Raw genomic sequence first — 21,318 nt, 5'->3', positions numbered from 1 at the left:
TTTACCCTTTCAGTTGAAACACAAGGGGAGCATTTAAATTGGAAAAGGATGGTTGCAGATTAGACGTGCAGAAATCTGGTTCTAACCTGCCTGGTTTCTTGCTAAATCAGGCATGCTAGAACCTTATTTTCAAAATAAATAGTTGATTAACCTTGTGTTCATGCTGTAATATAAACAGATTTTTTTTTTTTAACGGCAATCCAATTTAGTAGACAAGTCCCTCCCCTCCATTAAAGTGAGGCTTTACTGTATTATTATTTTTAATAATAATTGGGAAGATTTATTTTAATTAATTTTTTCATTATATCTATTTACATTATGAAACAAAGTTCATAATGAAGATTATTTCATAAAAACATAATTTTTCTTTTACAGGTTGATCTTCTCCGTACGTATAAGTTCAAGAATTCAGGTGGTCACTACCATGGAATACCAGTTATTGCAGCCAATATGGATACAGTTGGGACATTTGAAATGGCTAAAGCCTTGTCTAGTGTAAGGATTATGTTTCATCATTGTTATTAATGGGCCAGTGTTATTAGTGTTTTATAATTCAGATTTATCACTTAAAATAAAATTTAAAGAATTATTGAATTTTAAAGAATTATTGAATTTAGAGAATTATTGAATTTTAAAATTTCAACAATTACACTGTATGGATTAAAATACAGCCACTCTCCAGCTTAAATACTAGACTTACGGAAATTCGAATTTATGTAAGTTTTTGGCGGCCGGTGCAAACTTAAAAAAATCTTGGAAACATATTTTGCATCCCGTAGGAATAAATGGAGGTATCTTGAAAATATCATAATGTGAACCCAATAACACATTGTTCACATTGTTGTTTTTTTTGGTAATTCTTTCCAAGACTTTGGAAGTTGAAATTTTCTCTATATATAACTAAGCAATTTATCTCTCTAAAAGGTCATTTTTATAATGGAAATTGCACTACACTTTCATCATTATCATATGTTCCATTATAAAAATCAATTTTGAATGCCTTTGTGATATTTTTCTAAAACACATTTCTGGAAGTCACTACAATAAAACAATAAAAAATATTTTGCACTTTCCAGTTTTCCTGTTAGTGTAGTCTATTATAAACGAGTAGTAAACTCGATCTTATTGCATTTGCGATAATACCGATAACTGGAATTCTGTGGGTTACAGTATTTTGGTGAAAACGTTAGTGTTTTAGTGAAATGAGTTCCCCTTCACTGAAATCTTCAATCATATAAAAAATATAATAAATTTTCAGAATCTTCTCTTCATTCCTATTTACTTATTGCAATGATGAAGGGAAAGCGACCAATGGAAAGTGCATATGGTGGCAGTGCTAGGAAACCAAAGAAAATTGATTTAGAAATGAAAATGATTAAGAAGTATGAAGCAGGACAAAGTTTGTCCTCTATTGCACGGAATTAGATCTCGCTGCTTCAACAGTGAATACTATTTTACGGGACAGTGCACGTATAAAAGAACATGTTAAAGGATCAACGCATTTAAGATCAGCAGTGATCACCAAACAGCGTTCGGGTGCTATATCGAAGATGGAAAAGCTAAAGCTAAAAGAAATAATATGGATGGAAAATCAGATTCAGAAGCAAGTACCCCTGAGTCCATTGGCCATTCAAGCAAAAGCAAGAAGTATTTATGAAGATATTAAGGAAAAGTATGGTGAACCAAAGCCAAGCAAGCAGCTGGTGGTTTACTAGGTTCAAGCATCATGCTGGTTTCCAAAACATTAAAGTATGCGGTGAAGTTGCCAGTGCCGATTCTGCAGCTGCAGAGAAATTTTGTGATGTGTTGGAAAAAACCTCCTTCTCAATCTCCACAGCCCTCAACTTCCGCAGCAGCATGTTATCAGCTGGGGAATTAATTCTGGCAACGATGCTCGAAAGGTAAAACTTGCTGACGTTATGCTTGGCTCCTCTTTCTTTTTGTAATTTTGTACACTTTTGTAATTTTTCCTGCATATGAGGTAAAAAAATTGAATAAATAATTCTATTTACATGTTCATCGAACATTTCTTTTTTGCTTCAATCAAATTCAATCAAATTTGCGAGTACTACATATGCATTTAGAGGAATTCTGACTTACATAAGAGTTCTGCAGAATGCAACCCTTACGTAAGTCAGGGAGTGGCTGTACATGTTATATTTATCTGAACCATATAGCCCTCACAACTTGCACAGTGGTTATAATCTCTGCATATCTGTTCTCTACAGCTTGATGGTTAGATGGGAAGTGGTTTCATTCTTTCAGTGAGGACTTGGTAGTTCATTTGTGAACTTAAGCTATACTATGCATGCATCCATATGGTTTGAAACTTTAAACTCAAAAACTAATTGAGCTTCTGACCTACAAGCTGTGGTTTAAACATTAAATATAAAGGCTTATGCCAATTTTTTTATTTTTTTATGTTGCAACTCCTTCACAAAACATACGAAAATGCTGCAAAAGGACAAAGTTCTGTAGTAATACACAGGCTGATCACTTAATTTGCAGAATGGACCTACCTTAATTTTAATATTTGCCATTGAGATCTGCTGACGCTTTCTCCTTTTCAAAATAACCTCCTTTAAAGTGCATACACCATTGATGAACCTGTTTGTAGAGGGCTACCTTAATTTTAATCTTTGCTGATGAGATCTGGCAGTGCTCGCTATCCTTTTTGAAATAGTTTCCTTTGAAATGCATATATCTGTACCACTGATGCGTGCACTTGTAAAGGCAAGTGTGTGCATCAGTGAAGCCATTTCTCGATATGGCTTTAATAGTGGTCATTGTGGCCACAGATTCTTGACCTTTCATACACCTCTGCCACTTGAAAATTTCAATTTTCTTCAACACTTGTCACTGTAATCCTCTGACATTTATCTCACAAGCTCTCTATTGCTTGTACCACTTCAAATGCAGTAGCATATAACAAAACATTGCTACATTTCAAATTTACTTTTCAAACATTGTGGTTGTACAGAGTGCGGCTATCCCATGATGAGCTGATATAAGCTGATATAAGATCAGCTTATATATATGTAATTAATTATTGACAATGATTAAGAGTAATTACCTTAATAATGACTTGTAGAATGCTTCTAAGCTAATTAGCTTCAAAGCTTTCTACAAGTCATTATTCAGGTAATTCATCTTAATCATTATTAATTGATATATAACATAACTTATTGAGCCTTGCAGCTCTGTCATTTAGTAATTAATTATTGAATTGATTACATATGAACAAGATAATCTAATCACCTGGTGCAATACCACTATTTTAACAGAGGCTTGGTGGCAGAAACCTTGTTTGCTTTCCAGAGCAAAGCAAACAAGGCACCTCTCCATCTTTTCTGTCATACAATATGAGTTATGCCCTTTGAGGTTATGACAGATATGGCAAGTTCCAGTATTCCTTATATTACATAGTCCACTGGACTGAGCCTATCAGTAACACTCTAGGCAGCATGCATGAATCAGCTAATGTATAATCTTGCTGCCACTTTGTCATCATCAGTCCAAGGTGACATCTTAATTTGCCAGACTGGAGAGAATTTGAGTAATATGTATGTGGAAGGGTGGGTGAATGTGGGAACACTGTCGAGGCAATGTTGCCTTATCAGAGGTAAAACTATATACTCTGGACACCCCATTGTAATTCCAGTCCCTCCCCCAAGCTTTTTATGAACTTTACCAAACCATCAGACTTTGATTCCCCTGCCCACTGCATAATGGACCTAATAGCATGGTACAGGGTGGCATATCTTGCCATACGAGGGAGGGGGATTCAGAAAAGATTTGTATTCTCCCAGAAGTAGTTCTGATAGAAAGTTGAAGCAAACACCATGTATTACAATTTTTCAACATAGTCACCAGACAAAATGATTAATTTTTGCCATCTTTCAATACACTTTCACAGGCCAGCTTTATATAAGCCTTCTGACTGTCCCCCAAACCATGACTTGGCAGCAGAAATCACTTCAGCATCAGCAGCAAAGTGTTTTCCACAAGAAAGGGCTTTAGGGAAGGAAAGAGGAAGAAATCCGTGGGTGCAAGATCGGGGGGGGGGGGGGGGAAGAGTAGCAATATGTTCCATAGCCCATCCCAGTTCTCTTCCCACAGAAATCTTTATATACACTGGTGTTCAAAGAAAGTGCATCGCCCCTTAAAATTATAATTGTTGTCCGAATAACGTAAGTATATGGCAATATTTCTTTTTTTTTATTTTTTTTTTATGTGAACCCCAACCACGAGAGGTATTAGAACCTATAGTACTTAGTACCGTGCTTGGGCTAGGGTTGAAGGAGAAGTATGGGGGGAGGGGGATGCTGGAAACTTTGCTCTAGAGACTAAACATGGGTTTCACCACTTCAAGCCTCCAATAAGCAAAGTGGTGGTATTTCACCGGTTGATGAAAGCCATCTACCACACTTACAGGTTGCATCAGATAAGATTGACACACGTAGGTGATGATGTAATATTGCATCAGCTGTTACTTTTAGCTATATAAGCACCCTCTGCAAGAGTGCAGTCATTCCTTGCTTGTGTCAGGATGGTGAGTTATGTCCAGTTGACGCCACAAAGAAAGAGTGGTATCATTGCTTTATGTGAGGAAGGATGTTTTTCCTGTCATATTTGCTTATAGAGTGTCTTGTAATCAGTTGACAGTGAATAGATTTCTTTCCAAACTCAAGGATACTGGTTCTGCTGATAGGAAAAAAGGAACTGGACACAAACGAATCTCTACACCAAAACAGGACTGTGTTTTGAAGCGTTTATGCCTTAAAAACCATAAAGCTTCTTCGTCTGAGCTGAAAAGAGAATGGGAAAACATACAGGAGTGGTAGCAAGTGCAGTAACAGTCAGAAGACGCCTCTTCAAAAATGGACTTGTAGCCTGTCATCCTAAGAAGAAGCCCCTCCTCACGGCCGACCGGGCTAGCCGAGTGGGTAAAGTACCTGCCCGGCAACCCAAAGGTCGCGGGTTCGATTCCCGCCTCGGGCTTGGATCAAAGTACTGCAAAAACCTTGGAAGGTGCAATATGGCCACAGAAGCCGATGCGCCAACGACTACCAAATCAAAATCAAATCAAGCCCCTCCTCACACAAAAAATGAAAAAAAAAGGCCCAATTAATTTGATGTAAGAAGCATGTCAAATGGACCCCCGAGCAGTGGAAGTCAGTTATTTTCTCAGATGAGAAGAAATTCAACCTGCATGGCTCTGATGGGAGACAAGCGATGTGCCATAGACGTGAAGAATACCATCCAGACTGTGTGGTGTCTACAGTGAAATTCCCTACCATCCAAATGATACCTCCTCTGTTTTGAGGAGGTACACTTCGTATCGCAGAGTAGGTCACCTGCAGTTTATAAAAGGTTCCATAAATGCCAATGGATACCTGACTATATTGGAAGGCAAATTGCTGCCAACCATTAGAGACCATTTCAACCTGCCAGTAACTGCATCTTTCAGGATGACTCTGCTCCTTTTCATTGGGCAAACAGTGTAAGTAGGCACTTCTGTAGTTATTAGAGGTTCGACAGTAACGTGTTTACATTTGTTACAGGTGAAAAAATTATTGGAAGAATGGTCCATTACCACTGTTAGCTGGCCAGGAAACAGCCTGGACCTGAATCCTATAGAGAACTGGTTGCATTGTGTGGAATCTGCAGTTGCTAGAAAGAAACCAAAGACCCTTCGTGAACTTCAGGAAGCCATAATTTATGTTTTGAACCTCAAACTGTCAGTTGATTATCTTCAGAAATTGATCTTTTGAATGTCTCTACGGTATGCTGCTGTCATTATGGCCAGAGGCGGTTCAACTAAATATTAGTTTGCACCTGGTGAACTTTTCATTTTGTTTTCCATTTAAAATCATAAACTGAAGCAAATTGAGGGCTTCTGATAACATTTCAGCCATAATTGTCGTGTTTACCAAAACTGTTGTATAAAGGTTACAAATGCTCATTTTGGAATATTTTGAGAGCACCTGTCAAATATTTCTTAGCTTTGCCTTAACTATTAATAAATATCTTTGTTTATATTGCTATTTGTGATGCTAGTCATTAATGTAACATACCATTGCGAAAAAGGGTTAAAAATGTGAAATTCCTAGGCAATGCACTTTCTTTTAACACCAGTGTATATATATATATATATATATATATCTGAAATGTACAACTATTGCTTCAGAACCTTAATAGATACAGTAATCCATTTTTTTTAGATGTTTTCTGTTTTGAGGACTGAAGATGGCAAAAAATATCCTGGGGGCTTATATGACACAGAAGCATATTTGGAATAAATATCTCACAAGTTTGTTGACAACCATTAACTGATATGATAATGTTTCTCCACATATAGGGCATGTAGGATTGGAATGCCACTAAAAATAAACCTGAATCATCATCAATGTATTTATGAAAGATTATTTTTTATAGACTGTTGGTAACAGTTTTACAAATTTCTAGGAATAGTCATGTTCAGATTGATGTTTATGAGGTTCTTGATGCTGTCAACACTGTTAATTTGACTCCCTTTTCTTTACCAAAAACTTGTCCATTGCAAATACAATTAGAACAAAGTCAAGGATAATGGCATTTCTACACTACTGTTGGTGCGATCTCACAGTTCTGCTAAAACTGTTAAAAGCTCACTGTGGGTCAAGGTTGCTTTCACAGTCATGCACACAGCATTCCCTTCTCAGGATCCTGCATCCAATAGTTTACACTTTGTGTTATCAGGCCATTTTTTTTCTCCATAAATTTATGTCTTTCACTTTGCAATACCAATAATACAAAGAGGCAAGAATTCCAGGAATTAACCTAGTCTGACTACTAGCACTTAAGAATAATGCGAAAGGAAATAAATATTTCAACAAAGCAAGTTAGTTAATGTATGCTGTGTGTTACATTTCAGGAATGTGTTAGCAAATAGTAATAATACATGATTTATAAAAAATAATTCTTGATTTATAACAAAAAAAAAAAAAAGCAAAAAGTAATGACTTTTATGCGTGAGCTGAGTACATTTCATTTCTGTAGATATCCATCGTATTGCCTATTCATCCCTCCAATCAGTGCATGGCAACAAACTATATTCATTGCTTCAGTTACAATATATAGTATATAGATAGCCTGTGTGATATGAAAAAAATAAATAATAATTACTGAATTTCTATTGGTCTGATTTTAATGAAATTGGGAAGGCCTAAAAATTGCAACAAAGCAAAATTTAGAATTTTATTAAAAATCCATTCACTGAGAGTCAAGTTATTACATGCAGATGGATGGACAAAGAAATAGTAATTGTCAAATTTCTGTTAGTCTGATTTTAATGAAATTTAGGATGGCTTTACAAATCTTTCAAAAACGCTAAAATATAAAATTTTACAAAAATCCAACCAATGGAAGGCAAGTTGTCATATGAGAATGAAAAAAATAATAATTGCCAGATTTCTATTGGTCCAATTTTAACGTATTAGCCTCTATCTCAGTTTTATAAATTAGCTGGCTATTTTTGTCTTTGTTTATTTAACTCTGTGCTTCATTTTAAGTGCATCTCTTGAATTACTATCCTGTCTGGTACTATTATTAATTAGCCATTAAGTTGTTTTAAACCATTTAGCATTGGAAGGCATTGTTTTAATAGTGGCAAATGATGCAAGGAACTAAGCTTATACAATATCAGCCAAAAATAAAAATAACATTAAATTAAATTTAAAAAAAGAAAAATACCTTCTTTAAATTTATTCAAATTAACCACTTCCACAACACCAGATGGAAGTATGTTCCAGGACAAGACAAGCAGAACAATTCATTTAGTAAACATTTCTGTTCTGAGAGAAATTTAATTTGCTTTACCATTTCCTCCTCGTATTCTAATAATATTCATCTTCAATGAAAAATTTCCTGTGCAAAATGCTGGAAAGTTCAAAAGTCTTTGTCTTAACCAGCAGTGTCTCCTCTTCTACCTTGCTCAGTGTCGCTCTAGGCTAGGAGCAGCTTTTATTTATTTATTTTTAATGAAAATCCCAAGCACGAGAATTATTACGAACTGTAATACTTAGTACAGTGCATGGGTTGAAGATGAAAGAAGAAACTTGAATTCTTGTAGATTTTAATTTTCAGGAAATACATATGAAGGAAGGTTGTTCCAGAAAACGGAAGTTGAAGGAATAAATGAGGAAGAAAAGTTGGTGCTATCAGTTTGAAGTTGGAGAATAAATGGATGCTGACTGGTTGCAACACATGTTTAGACCTGTTTGGAAAAGAGAGTGAGAATTATAGAATCGAATTCCGAAGAACAGTACCCATGGTATATCTATAGAAATGGCATGCAGGAGAAACAGGATGTCTGTGAGACAGAGAGTGGAGAGATTTGGTTAGGGATGGGTCATTAATTAACTTAATTGCCCTCTTTTGAATGGAGTCTAGAAGCCCAAGAGAGGTTTCGGGGCACCTCCCCAGATCTGGGAACAATATTCCATAGTAGGGCAGATTTTAAATTTGTACAGAGTGAATAGCTGTTTGGAAGAAAAGTAATGCTGAGAGTGAAAGAGATAACCCATTTTTTTAGATGCAGAGGAAGCAATATTTATAATGTGCTTATGCCAAAAGAGATTAGAAGTCAGGGTAATCGCCGATGGAGATATATCTCCAATCATTTGAGAGTGTCATCAAAGATAAGCATAGGAGCAGAAGCATTGTGTTTTGCGAGATATAACACAGGATTCAGTTTTAGAAGGATTGAAATCATATAAGTTATCTTTGTCCCACTGGAGAATTACTACCTGGGGATCAGCATTTAAGGTAGAGGACATTCCTGAAGTTAAAGCTGTTTGTGCAGGGCTAGGTTTTCAAACTGTAAGGTGGAATGCAATGCGTTATCATGAGAAAAACTATGGATGGAAAGAAGCCTTGAATGGAATGTACTGGGAATGGTTGGAGATGGTTTATCGTGGTCATCAATACACAATTTAGAAGAAAAATAGGATGCTAGCAGGTCAGTTGTTTTCTAGCTGAGGTCGCAATAAAACCATCTGGTTTTAACAGAGGTAGGAATAGAAATGGGCAAATTTGCATCCAAAAGCTTTGGCAAGAGACCAGAAGAAATGCCAGACTGCTTGACTATCAGTTGAACAAGAAGCAAGTTTTCTAATCTAACCCATTCAAAATAAATTAATAATGATTAATAACTGTTTTACAATCGTTGCAAGCTTTCATGTAGACAAAAAATCAACCTGGAGATTTGGATGCAACCCAGTTGTGATATGCAAACATTTTTATCTCTTGAACAGTCTTGGCACATTCATTGGAAAACCAAGGTTTAGATAAAGGACAAGATTTTAAGGTAGAGTGTGGGATAAAGGATTTCATCCCTACAAGAATAATTTCACTGACATTGTCTGAGCAACTGTTAACATCAGAAGATTTGAAACAGTAATCCAACCAAGGTAAAGAAGAAATGAAATTAGTATTAGTAATGGCCACATGGTGCAAGGAAACCTGTGGCTTATGCTGCACTAGTCAAAAAAAATAATAATAATAAATAAAATGAATAAATAAATAATAATAAAACAAATAACAAAATATAAATAAAATAAGACAAATTAATAATAATAATAAGAGAAAAGGAAATGGACAACCTATGTATTTCCCTCTCCCTTAGGTAATTATCCAGCTGACCTTTGAATTTTCCCAGACTGTCAGTCTCTACCACCCATGTAGGTAACTTATTCCAGTAATTTATAACTTGCTGGCTAAAATAAAACTTCCTGCAATTCAGGCTAAACAACTCCCCCGTAACTTGAAATTATAGCCCCTAGTTCTAGAATCATTAGCATTAGCATTAGTAGAGGCATACGATGCAAGAAAGCAAGCTTATGCAGCATCAGCCAAAAAAAAAAACCCCTCCCATTTCATCCCTCCATTCATTCGAAATGCCTGTCCAGCTCAGCCTTAAATTTATTTAGGCTATTAGCTTCCACAACAAAAGTTGAAAGACAAATTTCCACACATCTATTCTACAACTATCTTTCCTCAATTTGAAACTGTGCCCCCTCAGGTTCTTAGTCTGAACAAGATGAAGAATCCATCAGGATTCAGCTTGCTTAATCCCTTCAAGGCCTCATACACCTCAATCAGATCACCTTGCAGGTGCCTACTCTTCAGGCACTGCAATTTGCAGAACTTAAGCCTTTCTTGGTAAGAGAAAGGCTTAAGTTCTGCAAATCCCCTTGCCAATCTTGTTGCCCTTCTTTGTACTCATTCTAATAACTTTACATCTTTCCTAAAATGAGGCCTCCAGACCTGTACACAGTACTCTAGGTGTGGCCTGACCATTGCCTTGTATAACGGGATTATCACCTCCCTGTTCCTGCTAGCAAAATTCCTATATATCATTGACAAGACCTGCCCTGGCAGCCCATCTGCACTGCTCCAAGACCTGCCCTGGCAGCCCATCTGCACTGCTCAGCGAACTTCATATTTGGCTGCACAGTTACCCCCAGGTCTTTTACACTTTGCACTTCCCTGAGTGTAGTACTACCCAGTTGGTACATTTCTCTTCAGTTATTGCTACCCATATGCAGTATTTTGCATTTGTCAATGTTAAACTCCAGTTGCCACTTCTCAGCCCATTTACCCAACTTATCTAGATCCAGTTGGAGTAGCATACTGTTATTACTGTCGTTAACAACCCTGCCAACCTTTGTATCATCTGCAAACTTGGACATTAAACCTGATATACCTTCAGAACAACAATGGGCCTAAAACCAAACCCTGAGGAACTCCACTAATAACATTTGTCCACGAAGAGCAGTGTCCATTGATTACCACTCTCTGTTGTCTCCTACTCAACCATCCCTTTATCCATTGTAGCAGCTTACCCTTGATGCCATACCTCTCCAATTTGTACAGTAGTCTTCTATGTGCAACAGTATCAAAAGCTTTCCCGAAATCCAAGTATATGATATCAAAATTATTTTTGGCATTCAGTTCCTTTGTGACCCCATCATAGCAAGCAATAAAATTGGTCAGACAAGACCTCCCTTTGACAAATCCATGCTATGTCTTAACTATTACTGCAGTCTTGTCTAGATGATCCTGCGATGCTTCTTTAATCAGTGATTCCATTATTTTCCCCGGAACACAAGTTAAACTAACAGGTCTGTAGTTACTTGTGTCACCTTTTGAACCTCCTTTGTGAATTGGTGATACATTTGCACACCTCTAGGCTCACCTCTTGGCTAGTTCCTTTGGGACCAGCGCATTCTGCCTTGGAGATTGCCTCTGTGTTGCCTGATGCACAGGAGTGAGCTCTGTTGAGCTGGGCAGCTGAGAGCCTGATGGGCCCCTCATATTAATTTCTTCGAGGGCATTTACCCTACACCTCAAGCTCTCGTAGACGCCCTTCAGAATGCTGAGTTGGCACCTAATTTCTTGACACTCCAGACACCTAGCATGCACACACACAAAGGCATCCTCCTTGTCTAGACCATGTCCTGTTTTAGAAAGGTCGGCAAACATTTCAATTTCTCACATTTATTGAGACTGTGATGCGTTGGAGAATCGCCTCCTTCGTTTCTCCCCTGTGCCACAGCAATATTTGCTTCACAGTTCTAGTCTGGGTCATGATTTCCATTTAAATACAATTTAATTAACAATGAAATTTAATAACATTAATAATATTTTTGATTAATTGATAATATTATAATAAGCTAACAGATTCCTAACACAGTGCTTCGTATTACGCTATCTAGTTTAACTTTATACCTTACACTATCAGTTTGAGATATATATACATTAAGCTATTTCTTATCGACTATAACATGGCGGCTAGTTCAACAATATTGGTGCCAACCGGGAGTCGTAATTTCCAAAAATCGCTGGTTAAATTCAAAATAAGAAGCTAACGAATGCTACTAAACCTATTTAATATCTCCATAAAACACAATGTTAAATAACAAAGAATATGTTAAAAATTAAAAAATACTTATCCCTTTACAGCAGCCAAAAATCCACTGTCCATACTGTTCTGCGATCCCAGCGCCCTCGAATCATTTATAACCGTGAAAATTTTGTCCTTATTCATTTTGCTTATGCCTCTCAGAGCCTTAAACACCTCAATCAAGTCTCCTCTAAGGTGCCTAGTTTCCAAGCTCTGCAACCCGCATATTCGAAGTCTTTCTTCATATGGACGCCCTTTTGCTGATCTCACCAGGTGAGTTACCCATCTTTGGATCCTTTAAAGAAGCTCAATGTCCCTCTTTAGGTGCAGTCTCCATACTTGAACAGAGTATTCCAAGTGTGGTCTAATAAAAGCCTTATATAATGAGATTATGATGTCCTTATCTCTACTAGCGATTGTTCAATAAATTATCGATAGGATGCAATGGACCCTCCTTGCAACCAGTCTACAATGCTCGGAGAACTTCATATCTGACCATATCGTAATACCCAAGTCCCTTTCCTCCCCTGCTGGCTTTAGTTCAACTCCGCCAAGTGTGCAAGTTATTTTGGTATTACCTGTTCCCACGTACAATACTTTACACTTTGATGGATTAAAGCATAGCTGCCATTTTTCTAACCATCTCTGAAGTCTATCTAGGTCATTCTGAAGAAAATCTTGCAGGTCACCCCATTTTGCATTCTTGTAATGCCAAACAATACAAGGTTGAGAATGGCCACGAGAGAAAGGCTCCATTAGAGAGCTTTAATATTACAAAGTTGTGATCTGCGGTACCTAGAGGACCACTCACCTTGACAGCATATACTTAGAAGGGTTGTGTGAGAAAAAGATGGAGTGGTTGCTGTGTGGTTAGGATTATCTGGTATTTAGTAGATAAATGAACAATGCTTGAGGTTTAGTAATTGGAAAAACTTCAGTCTCATGGCCACCTAGGTCCATGTGACTAGAAAACAGAGGCCAGCTGGAGTTGTTAACATTAAAATCACTGTTAGGAAAGTTGGACTGGAGAAATTCAGGTTTCAAAGAGAGGAAATAAAAGGAGTTCAAGTGATTAAGGGAGTTGGGAGAATGATAGAGGCAACAGATGAATTTGAGAGAATGGTTTAGAGAGATTTTAAGCCAGAGAAGATTGAAAAGAGAATATTCCAGATTACTGAGTCTGAATTCCAAATTACTTGAGTCTCTCACAAGAAATATCAGAGTGAATATATGCAAAAGTATCACATTTGAAGTGAAAGGAATCATACAGAGAATAATTAGGACAACTGAGATGGGCAGTGGTTGAATCAACCGATAATTGGAATTCTTTCAGAAAAAGTACATGGGGTTTGTTACGACTGTAAGTGGAATTGGATATCAAGGTTTGAAACTGAGACCACATATATTTGTGAAATGCCAACCGGCTAGCCGGGTGGGTAAAGTGCCTGCCTGGCAACCCAAAGGTCGCGGATTCGAATCCCGCCTTAGGCTTGGATCAAAGTACTGCAAAAATCTTGGGAGGTGCATTATGGCCACAGAAGCCGATGCACCAACAACTACCAAAAAAAAAAAAAAAAAAAAATATATATATATATATATATATTTGTGAAATGAACAAGGAAGTGTTTGGGAGGTTTATATATTTTCGCAATTAACTGTTCTATTAGTTTAACTATTCACAGTGTGTTCAGTAGTAAGAAAATATAGGGAGGACGTGTTGTATTAAGTAATGAAGTTTTTGGATATGGCATACACATGGAAAGAAAATACCCAGCTCCTTGATGTAATGTGGCCTCGACAATGCCCCCTGCATACACTGCTTGGGCCTTCTTCCTATCTGGTAGAGTAGAGGCAGTGAGATTATACACTAACTCATCCAGAAGCCTCCTAGAGGGGTTTACCAATAAATAAGTTTGGTCCAGTGGACTATCTAGTGGCTGGCTGTGGACACATTTTCGAACTGTATCCTCAGTAAATGTAAGGAAAATCGATTTCACTATGATGTCCATCACATTCTCAAAAGACTTCCCCTAATTGCACTGAGCTTTCACTAATTTCACCAAAGATCCTAATTGTTGTAAAATATGCTGTTACATCTCCCAAATTCTACAGAAGCAATTCACCCAGTCAGAAACACCAAGCTCATTCAGTTTACCAAAAAATGATTTGTGCCCTCTCAATAGAAACATGCACTGCAGATTTGGGATAAACTACTTGCATCCCTGCTATGGCACTCCATTAATGTATGGGAAGAACCTGCAAGTGACTATTCCTTTATCTGATTGTCCAACAGTCCCGCCATTTAACCATTAGGAACTTGCACATTTGCTTATTTTCCTGCTGTGGATCAATTAAAAGATAGTTGAATGCCCATCAACTCACTGGGAATGGACTGACACATATAATAGTCTAAACACCAGCTACAACTTGAATTACTTCGGTTGATACCATATGGTACGCCATTACAAGTTTTAAGAGCATTGTGCATTTGACGAAAAGCAGGTTCCTGCTATTTCATTTTTGAAGTCCACTTTTAATCCAAGTGGAGACAATATTAGATACAATTTGATGGAAGATACAGCAAGTTCAGTGCCTTTTCCCTTATTCCATATTCCCTCCTTGTTATTCTTGTTATCATGTCAACAAACCTCTTAATTTTATCTGAGATGTAGTTTACATGCCAAATGAATTTCAAGCCTCTGTCTAACTGAATACCCATCAACTCACTGGAAATGGACTGGGTATTTCAGTGTTGTAACTGACTGCAAAGTGACTCCTCCAATCAAGATGTGCAGATGTTGATTCACTGACAACTTTCCCTTCAACAGTAAGAGCTTTGTTTTGTAGTAGATACAGTCAGTAGATACAGTAGATACACGTGCACTTGCACCATTCACTCAGTTCATTCAACAACCTCTTCTCAAGTTCCAACCATGCATCATCTTCCACAAGCATACTAAATCGTTGAATTAGAAAATCATGTCCCCATGTGAGAAATTCTTGTATAACCAGTCTTCCAAAACTAAATCCCACATAAGAGGGCTTAAGACTGATCCTTGTGGGACACCCTCTGATCACATTTTGGGTTGAGCAATTAGCTGATTTCACTGTAACCATCCTATCTTTAAAGTAATTCCTGATCACATTGTATGTTGATGAACTGCACTTGGCCAAATGCAACATCTATTCAGCCTCATAAACTTTGCATGCTCAGGACCCAGTACATATGGGAAATTTTGAAAATTTCAGTTTTTTTAGAGCTATGCATATAGACTTAAGTATTCCGGGATGATTCATTATTATTAGATAAAAACACTAGTTCTGATTCCTGTAACCTTCACAGAACAAATTTTCCAGGCGGGTAATGTACTTCCCTAAGAAATAATGATCACAGGTTCAAATAAAAAAATATATATTTCATGTGAGGGTTACCCAAGAAAGAGAGAACACACTTTATTGCTACACCTCATATACACCCATGTGTATGTGAGGTGCAGCAATAAAGTTCCCGAACTGTTGCAATAAAAATAACTCAAAGTGAAGGAGCTCAAAAATTGTTTTATTTTTTTCAAAGTAAGCACCGCCAGATTGAATGCATTTATTGCACTGTTTTAAAAGTTTCTGAAAAGAGTCAGTGAAAGTATCCAAAGAGATTATTTTCAGTTCGGTGGTTAAGTTTTTTTTTTGTGTGCTCAACATCCTGAAGTCCTTTGAGGGCAGTTTTCATCTTAGGAAAGAGGAGGAAGACTATTGGTGCTAGATTGGGAGAGTAGGATGGTTGGTTGATCTCTACGATGCCATGTTTCCTCAGAAATGTCTTCATAAGTGTGGAATGGGGGGGGAGTCATTGTCGTGTAACAAGAACTAGGTACCTTTCTCTTGAAATTGCAGTCTCACTCAGGAAATGCACTTTAATAGTTTTGAAGCATGAATCTGTGAATGCAGCATTGACTCTCTCCTCTTCAGGTACATATTCATTGTGAATCACACCCTGTTTGTCAAAAAACATGATCAATGTCTTGATCCTGGACTTTTAAATGAAACTTTTCGGGCCTTGGTGATAGTTTTGAAGGCCATGGCTTGCTCTGACACTTCATCTTTGGAATGTATCGAAACAATGCTGATCTCCAGTGACAATAGAGTCAAGGAAATTAGGATTGTCTTGACAAATGTGGATGAATTTTTCCCACAATGAAACTCTTCATTGCTTCTGTGAGGCTGTGCAGCACAAATTTTACACAGACATTCCTTTTTCCTAAATCTTCATGCAGAATTTAATGAATCATCTCCTTATTCATATCCATCTCATCAGCCATCATTCTGAGGGACAAACAATGTACTTTTGACACAATTTCCTGAACTTTTGCAACTCTATCATCATTTGGAGAGGTTTACAAGATGCCCATTTACTTCTTGGGTCATCGTGAACATCTTCTTGCTCATCTTTGAACTGCTTATACCATTCACACACTTAATGTTTCATCTCCATAAACACTTTTTAAAATTTTGTACTTTTCTGTTTCCGATTTTCCCAATTGAAAGCAAAATTTGATATTCATTCTTTGCCCCATTGAAAAATTGTGAGATGGAGCATTAATGCTACTAATGAAATTGTTGTTACCTGCAACCTCAACCTGCCGAAAAATCTGTGTACTACCATCTATTGGTGGAAGTTTGAACTTCAACGTACCACTTCCATTTATTTTCAAAATCAACAAACATGACCACAGCAGCACCAATCCAGGAACTTTATTGCCAAACCTTGTATGTCTGTAAGTTGCATGCATTCTCTAGTCAGTTTGCCTGTTTTGCTGTACAAGAAAACCCAGAATTCTGAGAGAAAAATCCTTGCTGTACTTGACTGAAGCTGACTCAGACACAGTGTGAAAAAAAAAAAAAAGAAGCTTATAATAAAAGTTCCTTGCATCATTGGTGGACTTGGAACTCATACCTTTTCTACACAGAATGAGGAGGATGACGATTACAACCACTGTGTTATCCACAAGGACCTGGGAGTTTGAATGCTCCCTCTGGTCTGGTTGTTGCGATTGTCCAGCATATTTTAATATAAATATATATAGCGAGATGTGACTTTAGCAATCAAACTGCCTTAAAATTAAATACAGACTGCTATACTATTAAAAGTCTGTCCAGCCTATTTCTCTTCTGCTCGTGTGTATGGTTGACTACCCTTCGAGAAGTATTAAAAAATTCTGGATTTTTGAATGCCAGATTTTTAGGTGTTATTGTAATTGTTTCAGTATTCTTCGATATAGTTCTTGAATATTCTTTAATACATGTGTTTTCCAGTGTGTTCAGTGTTTTTTTTTTTTTTTTTTTTTTCAGCATAAACTCTTTACTGCAATTCATAAGCATTATTCATTAGAGGAATGGAAAAAATTTGCTTCAGAAAATAAATCAGTGCTAGAGGTAAGTAGAATGGAAAATTTTGTTCTATTATTTATAATATAAGAATTGATTCACTGAAAGAAACCATTTATTCCTTTCACAAGTGAGTTCTTGGAATGGGCTACAGGTAATGGTGGTGGGGGGCTCTGTAGATTAACTTTTTGTGGAATTTTTAAGTTTTGTAAAAATTATAGATTTTGTACATAAAACTTTTGAATAATAGTGCATTCTTATTTCAGTTTGATTGCCCAATCTTAGAGTGAAATTATTGTAAAAAAATCAAATTAGAATTAAAAAGATAAAAATAAGTTCCCAAAGTACATAAAAGTTTGTGCAGGCAAGTACTAGGAATGTGTGGGTGGGCCTGTGGCAGTAAGTTTTTTGAATGTATGTACAGGTAGTGGCTCTGTGGATTAAGCTGTTTTTGTGGAATTTTTAAGTTTTGTAAAAATTTAACTATTTAAAAAAATTGAGAACATTAAAAAATTGATAAACATATGGGTTAGTGCAATCACATAATTTGTATACATAGCAAACTACCCAAAGTAGGTAAATGGCATTGTTTTAATTATATATCATATTGTGAAAACCTTCACGAGTTGTATTGCACTACCTCGATATTCCATTGTCATGATATTGCACTACCACTAATAAGTAACACTTCAGCAAATGGAGAAGACTATTGTTACATATTGTCAGTGGATACCACCATCCAGGTGGCACCATTTGCAAAAGGGTATGGGATAAAACCTCTGTCCCTGTTAGACCTAGGAAAGAAAAAAGGTAGAGGAAAGTGATAGTGGGAGAGGAAGAAGAAATGCCATCAAAAGAGGAAAGGGGCAGTTACTCCTCACACTCATTCAACTAGATCACTCATAAATCCCTCGAATAGGCAATGCTTTTCAATTAGGGAAGACTGTTGTTACCTATTTTCGGTTACTATGGGCAGCCTCAAGCTCCCACAGATGGCACCATTTCAAGGCTTTTTGGCCTGGTGAGCAGGTATGTTGGTGTTGCATTCACGACAACTCAGTTATGAAGTATAACTCCACTGTGTGAGAGATGCCTGATGGTATGCAGTAATTTAGACTAAAAAGCATTCTTGGGCAAAGGCCTCAAGCTACTTGGGAATTTACTGACATACGGGTTAGTGCAATTGCATCATTTTCATACATAGCAAGCTACCCAAAGTAGGTAAATGGCATCGTTTTAATTATATCTCATATTGTGAAAGCCATCACAAAGGGTTGCCACGATTGCACTACCTTGAATAAGTTAATGCTTCACCAGTGGAGAAGGCTATTGTTACTTATTCTCTGCAGATACCACCACCCACACGTTTCAAGACTTGTTGGCTCTCACCGGTGGGTGGGTAGGTACTCTGATGATACAATATATATATTTTTTTTTATTTAAAAAGAAAAAAAAATACTGTCACTACCTTGAATAAGTTAATGCTTCACCAGTGAAGAAGACCATTAGCATTAATTAGCATGAAGAAGACCATTAGCATTAATTGCTAATGGTCTTCTTCACCAGTGAAGAAGACCATTAGCATAAATCGCAAAGGCACATGATGCAAAAAAGCAAGCTTATATAGCATCAGCAAAAAAAAACAAAAAAAACACCATTATTTCACCCATCCACTTGCTCCAAATGTTTGTTAAGTTCTGCCTTGAATCTATTTAAGCTATCAACTTCTACAATGACAGATGGAAGTTCGTTCCAGCAATCAACCACCCGCTGGCTAAAGGCAAACTTCCGCACATCTATTCTACAACTATCTTTCCTCAATTTGAATTTATGCCTCACAATAATCACCACTCAGGCGATTATTCTGAGCAAGAGGAAGAATCCCATCCACATTGAGCATGCTCAAACCATTCAGGGCTTTATACACTTCAATCAGATCACCTCGCAGGTGCCTAGTCTCCAGACACTGTAATTTGCAAAACTTAAGCCTTTATTCGTAAGAGCAGCCCTTTGTTCCATTCACTACCTTGTTGCCCTTCTCTGTACTCATTCCAGCAGCTCTGCATCCTTCTTGAAATGAGGCCTCCAGGCCTGTATACAGTACTCAAGGTGTGGCCTGACCATTGCCTTATACAAGGGAATAATCACCTCCTTATCCCTGCTAGAAAAATTCCTGTATATCATTGACAAGACACCATGGGCTACTCTTGCAGACTATCTGCACTGCTCAGAAAACTTCATATATGCTGCACAATTACCCCCAGGTCATTTTCATTCTCTGCCACTGGCAGTGTGGTACCACAGACTTGATACGTTACTTTGGGATTACTGCTTCCCATATGTAGTACTTTACATTTGTCAACGTTAAACTTCATTTGCCACCTCTCAGCCCATCTGCTCAACTTTTCTAGATCCTGTTGCAGCAGTGTACTGTCATTAATGTCATTACCTGCCAACCTTCATGTCATCTGCAAAATTGGACATTAAGCCTGATATACCATCATCAGTATCATTTATAAATACAGAAAACAACAGTGGACCCAACACTGAACCCTGAGGGTTCAGTGTTGGGTCCATTGTTGACTCCACTAATAACATTAGTCCACGAATAGCAGTGTCCATTAATTACCACTCTCTGTCTTCTCCCACTCAACCATCCCTTTATCCATAGCAGCAATTTGCCTCCAATGCCACACTGCTCCAATTTGTGCAGCAGTCTTCCATGTGCAACAGTATCAAAGGCTTTTCTAAGATACAAATATATGATATCAAAGTTATTCTTTGCATCCAGTTCCTTTGTGACTACATCATAGTATCCAATCAAATTAGTCAGACAAGATGTCCACTTAACAAACCCATGCTGTGTTCGAGATATAACTGAAGTCTTGATTAGATGATCCTGCAATGCTTCTTTAACCTGTGTCTCCCTTTGATCCTCCTTTGTAGATTGGGGTCACATTTGCATATCTCCAGTCCATGGGTACCTCCCCTGAGTCTGGGGAAGCTCTCATAATTATGGCTATGGGTTTGCTTACTTCCTTTGCCGCCTCCTTTAATATAACTGGATAGATTCCATCCACCCCAGGTGCCTTTCTTATGTTTATCTTCAACAATTTCTCCTCCACTTTACTCTCAGTTATTACAAGATTATCTAGCTTACTGCCAGAGTTGAATACACCTCTAGCATTCCCTTCCCTGAATGTAGATGCAAAATATTCATTTAGTTTGTTAGCTACCTGAGCAGGATCATCAACAGTTGCACCATCGATATCAAGTGGACCAATCTGATTCATCCCCTTCCTTCTAGAGTTTACATAAGTAAAGAACTCTTTGCCATTTTCCTTTGCATCCTTTGCCAAAGATTTTTTGTAATCTGCTTTTGCCTGCCTAACCTATTGTTACTTATTCTCTGCTGATACCACCACCCAGACATTTCAAGGCTTGTTGGCTCTCATCGGTTGGTGGGTAGGTACTATGGTGATACAATATATATATATTTTTTTTTTATTTAAAAAGAAAAAACATATTGAATCACCAAGGTACCTACCCACCCACTGATACAATAAGTGACAACCCAGTTATGAAGTACAACTCCACAATATGAGAAATGTCAGATGATGTGTGACAGTAAAGACTAAAAAGGTTTTACGGCTGAAAGCTTGAGACTAAGGAAACTTCACTAATCATCATCGATCAAATCGGCCCTGAAAAGATTGTGCAAGGCTCAAGGGATAGGATTTTTTTCAGCCTGGTCTGTACTTGTTAACAGGAGAGACTGCTTGTACAGGGATGGGATACACTTAAATAGAAAGGGTGCAAGAATATTTGCTGATGCTATCAAGGCAGTGTTAGGTGGGTCGGAAAACTGCTAGCTTGGGGGAATGCAAGGACTAATAGATTAACAGTAGCCACTGGTAGAGGTGAAAGTGAATCTTGCACTGCTTCTATTGGAATGAGCAGAAGCCTAGAAAACAAGATGCAGGATATTC

At 37.4% G+C, this 21,318-nt stretch overlaps 1 protein-coding gene across 1 annotated transcript in view; it reads left to right on the top strand.

Annotated features, from left to right (window-relative positions):
* Nucleotides 1-21,318, top strand: part of LOC150089896 (GMP reductase 2-like) — a 136,104-nt gene that overhangs the window by 66,617 nt on the left and 48,169 nt on the right. The window contains exons 2-3 of the mRNA XM_090368893.1: nucleotides 376-495; nucleotides 17,294-17,377. Of these exons, the coding sequence (XP_090225019.1) occupies nucleotides 376-495; nucleotides 17,294-17,377 (204 nt within the window). The remainder of the gene's footprint in view (nucleotides 1-375; nucleotides 496-17,293; nucleotides 17,378-21,318) is intronic.

This window comes from Mastigoproctus giganteus, chromosome 2, assembly GCF_048544385.1.
Source record: "Mastigoproctus giganteus isolate SK-2022 chromosome 2, ASM4854438v1, whole genome shotgun sequence".
Classification (NCBI taxonomy): Eukaryota; Metazoa; Arthropoda; class Arachnida; order Uropygi; family Thelyphonidae; genus Mastigoproctus; species Mastigoproctus giganteus.
The sequence above is the reverse complement of the archived record's forward strand: the minus strand, read 5'-3'. Positions and strand labels throughout refer to the sequence as shown.